The 4,102-nt window shown below is 31.8% G+C and overlaps 2 protein-coding genes across 2 annotated transcripts in view; one reads left to right on the top strand and one right to left on the bottom strand.

The window, feature by feature from the left end:
- Positions 1-415: 415 nt before the first annotated feature.
- On the bottom strand, positions 416-2,714 carry LOC105618800 (cat eye syndrome critical region protein 5 homolog). The gene is made up of 3 exons (XM_012200331.1): positions 2,658-2,714; positions 839-1,653; positions 416-728 (listed from the first exon to the last, which is right to left on the bottom strand). Exons 1-3 carry the CDS (start codon positions 2,712-2,714, stop codon positions 416-418), a joined length of 1,185 nt encoding a protein of 394 aa, XP_012055721.1.
- A 1,057-nt stretch (positions 2,715-3,771) lies between these two features.
- The window catches only part of LOC105618799 (eukaryotic translation initiation factor 2D), a 10,616-nt gene continuing 10,285 nt past the window's right edge, over positions 3,772-4,102 (top strand). Inside the window, exon 1 of the mRNA XM_012200330.1 lies at positions 3,772-3,827. Coding sequence (XP_012055720.1) covers positions 3,772-3,827 — 56 coding nt within the window. The remainder of the gene's footprint in view (positions 3,828-4,102) is intronic.

Here is a 4,102-nt window from a genome sequence, read left to right as displayed (position 1 = left end):
TTCAACTGTATTTACAATAACATAACAATATTTGTTTTTATTGTTCTATCTATAATATAAATTAATCTGAATTTATTTCTTTCTCGTAATTCTTTTCTTCAATTGACACAGTTCATTAAAACATGTTCGTTTTTTGTCAAGTAGGCAGTTTAAAAGAATCAGAAAGATATAGACAAAAGAGCAAAATAATATATTACTTTAATAATGTATTATAGCCTCTCTTTTCCGTTTCTCCGCTGCGAAAACGTCGTCTATAATGAAGGCTAACACTTTCTAAAAATTATTTGCTATAATACTCACGTTACCTTGCACATTTCCTCTCTCTCTTTCTCTCTCTCTCTCTCTCTCTCTTTTTCTCCAACGATATAATTATCTCTAAGGATATAATTATCTCAAGGTTATCTATTATGCTAACTTATTCAAACTTCTCTTCTTTAAACGCGAGATTAATGGCTTGCCCGACATCCTTTACGATAAATGCCGGCTTACATAAACCATCATCAACTGGTAAGAAATCCCTGGGACTATGTTCAGGTATAAATTTGGAATCTCGTTGATGTACACCAGTCTCAACTAAAATACTAATGCAGGCCTTTGCGCTAGGATCTTCCTTGGTTTTCCCAAGGAGTTTTTCTAGGTTGCGGGACATAGTCCCCTCTCCAGACTCATACCGGGATAAATACTTGTCATATAGATTTGCGCCAAAAATGTCGGTGTTAATATTGTCGCTATAAAAACGTATGTAGAACATATATATTATGATATTTTGTAATATATATAAATTATATGTAACTATATCTATTGATCCATTTAATCAATATTTCTATTTGATACAAACCCAATAGCATAAATTGTATCGATATTGTCAATGCCAATGCTTTTGGCATGATTAATAAGCAGTTGATTGGCATGGTAATACGTAATTTCACTAGGTTTTCCGACTAGAGCAGCGTATGTCATATCTTTATTGGTGACTTTCTTGTACAAGTTTTCAAGACACAATAAAAAAGCACCATGGCCGTATCGTGGAATCGGTGCTTCTGATGCCCATAGCAAATCCATATTGCATGCCAACACTGGAATGTGCGGATACGGAATAGCAGTAGGTAATCCTGTGGGCATTCCATTAGTAACTAGAAGATCTATCATTAATTGCAACGATGTTTCCCAATTTATTGGTTCACTCAACAGCAAGATTCCCTCGATTTGTGGGAAATTTGGATTAATCGGACCACAAATTGGATTTCTTTTTTTTATGTTTATATAATCTAAGCATGGAAAGTTTTTTACTACTTCTTCTATAGTTATTGTTTTTTTGAAGCCCAATTCTCGGGCTATATCCGTTATTGGGCCTTGACCAGATATAAGAACTTGTTTGTTATGTAGATAATCGAACATTTGCAATGGTGAGTGAGCTAGAACAACTTGTGACTCCGTGACTTCGACGCCGATCCATTTTGACAGCTCTGTCGCTTTCTGACTTCGCAGCGAATTCCCACTGTTAGTAACAAATAATGTGGGAACGCGAAATTTTCCGTTGTTTCCTTGAAGCCGTTTGAAAGATTCTTTTACCGGTGGCAGTATTTGTTTTCCACGTATTATCACACCATCAATGTCAAAAAGTAAACCAAATTTTGGTTTTGTACTTAAATGCTGCGGACAGAAAAAATAAATCTATATTATTTAAAATAAAATACATTTGAATCTTTTAAAACTTTTAAAAGCTGTACTTGAAATTTATCACATTAAAGGCCGATTATTCCACTTTTTGATAAATTTTACTTGTGAGATAAATCTAGTATGCATATGTAATTGGGTAATCTTGCTTCTTCCAATCAAGGTAAAATTTCATCAATTATCAAAAAGTGAAATAACCGATCCTAAGATATTTATATTTCTATCTTGAAGTAGCATAAATACAAAAATATTTTTATTTCATAATAAAATACTTCTAAATAAATTTAAAAAATATAGTATTATACACAAAGACATGTATTTTTGCAATTCATAAAAAAATACAATTTAATATAAATTCTATTAAAATTATATAATGAATCATAGTTAATAAAGTTATTATTATAAATATTACAGCATTTTCTTGAAATATCAATAAAAGTAAATCTATCAAAAATAATCTATCAAAAAATCTATCAAAATCTATCAAAAGTAACAGAAAAAGTAACTAAAAAAATTTAATTCAAATAAAAATTTTGTTATAAAATATATCAAGAACTTTAAATGATAAGGCTCGTTAAAACATTGATAAATCATTTATCAGTAATAATAAGAAAAGATTGAGATCAAATAAGTCGATAAAAAAATAAACAAATACAACTTCTGATGAATAATATGAATATGTGCCACAGTGTTATACCTGAAAAAGTAAATGTATAAATAAGTATATAAGTTGTACGTAAAACTAAAAATAATGTATCATACAATGACAAAGTTACGAAAGAGTATTATATAAAATACGAACAATAATAATGTACAGTAGTGACACGTATGCGCGATCGTGTTCTGGAGCGCGCCGAAATGAAAAAGAAAAAGAGAGATCCATAGCCAAAAAAAAACAAAAGGGATAGATAGATCAATCGTGATTGATCATGATAGCCGCGCTAAAAGAGAGAAAAGTCAAAAGTGCCGGGAAAACTCACTCTGACTCCGGTGATCCTCGCGATGTCCATCCGTAGAAAGACGTTGGCGATCGCCATGTCTTCCCGTTTCTTTCAATAAGCAAATGATGAAGCGACGACGTGCGGACGCGATCCCGTCGCGACGACCTCAAAACACTCGCAGGCCGCCCGTCGCGGCTTGATTATGCATAATGACACGCTTTGAGGTTATATCAACTTCACGACGCACACTTCGCACGTACTGTTCGCACGTGCCGTAAGAGGACCTGATGCGTGACACGCAATTGGAAGACGGGGAAGGGAAGTTTTTCTATCAGCTGTATTTCTTTGCACTTGTTTGCACTCTCGGCATTCAAAACAAGATGATCAATTTAGTAATAGAGTTGTGTATTTTTGTTATAAACATGGATAGAATTATTAATTTTTTATTGTTTAATGTGAAAAGGATTAGATTAGGTCAGTTGTATAATTAAATATATTCGTTTAAGCAATTCTGCCGGCTGAATTAATCATTAATCAAATTATAATTGGAGTTCGGTCAAAGTCTAATGTCCATTTCTACCAATACAGATTTATTTAAATCTCGGTTTACTTGTTATCTTTCTCCAATTCTAAAAATTAGAAAAAGTAAAGAGTATAAATTAAACCGAGATTAAAGTTAATCTACATTTTTGATATATAAAATTTGATATAAGAGATTTGTTTGTTTCTGCACTTTATAGATTTCGTGCGAAAAAGAGAGAAAGAGAAAAAAAGAAAAGAAAGAAGATATATAAAGAATACGAGCATAATAATAATGAAATTTTTTGGCCATTTCCGATCTTTCTTTTTTTTCTATTTTTTCAACTTTTTAAAATTCTTATTTATTTCAAATGTAAAAATATAATGTGCGGAAAAAGACAAATTGCTCCGATTAAAGCCGAGATCATCGCTTCGGCTCGAGATCAATATTTTCATCGTAAGCAAGAGGTAGAACTCTCGTCGTCGACGTTCGTGATGTTGGCAGCGCTTCCATTGGCTTCCACTTACACGGAACATTGTGCCGCGCAGCATCAACGGAGATAAATAAGAATGCGGCGCTGTATAAGAAATCAGGGTTAGGTTTAAACGTTGTACACGATTGATCTTGTTCAAAATGTTTATTAAGCCATTCAAAGTCAAGACCAATTATCAGCTAAAGGGAACTGAAAGGTTCGTGATATTTTTCGAACGTTTTGATAATCCTTATTGTTTCCTAGTTGTACATCAGTTAAATAAATTTTTATTATTATTATCCTTTTTCGATATTTTTTATATATTTTTCTACAGGACATATATATATTTTTTTATAGGAATAAAATAGAAGGAAATTTGCAAGTCTGATTATAATAATCAAATATCTTAAATGAAATTTATTTTTACAATAAATTTGAATATGTTTTATTTATAATATATTTGTGTGTGTGTGTGTGTGTGTGTGTGTGTGT

The sequence above is a fragment of the Atta cephalotes genome (assembly GCF_000143395.1).
Source record: "Atta cephalotes unplaced genomic scaffold scaffold00018, whole genome shotgun sequence".
NCBI lineage: Eukaryota > Metazoa > Arthropoda > Insecta > Hymenoptera > Formicidae > Atta > Atta cephalotes.
Note: the sequence above shows the minus strand (reverse complement) of the source record. Positions and strands in the feature narration are given on the sequence as shown.

What these genes read in the sequence shown, in the direction of transcription:
- LOC105618800 (XM_012200331.1), bottom strand. Translation starts at nt 2,714, where the DNA reads ATGGCGATCGCCAACGTCTTTCTACGGATGGACATCGCGAGGATCACC. An exon ending in CGAGGATCACCGGAGTCAGA is followed by an intron (nt 1,654 to 2,657) that starts GTGAGTTTTCCC and finishes TTCTGTCCGCAG; the next exon opens with CATTTAAGTACAAAACCAAA. An exon ending in GATACAATTTATGCTATTGG is followed by an intron (nt 729 to 838) that starts GTTTGTATCAAA and finishes ACGTTTTTATAG; the next exon opens with CGACAATATTAACACCGACA.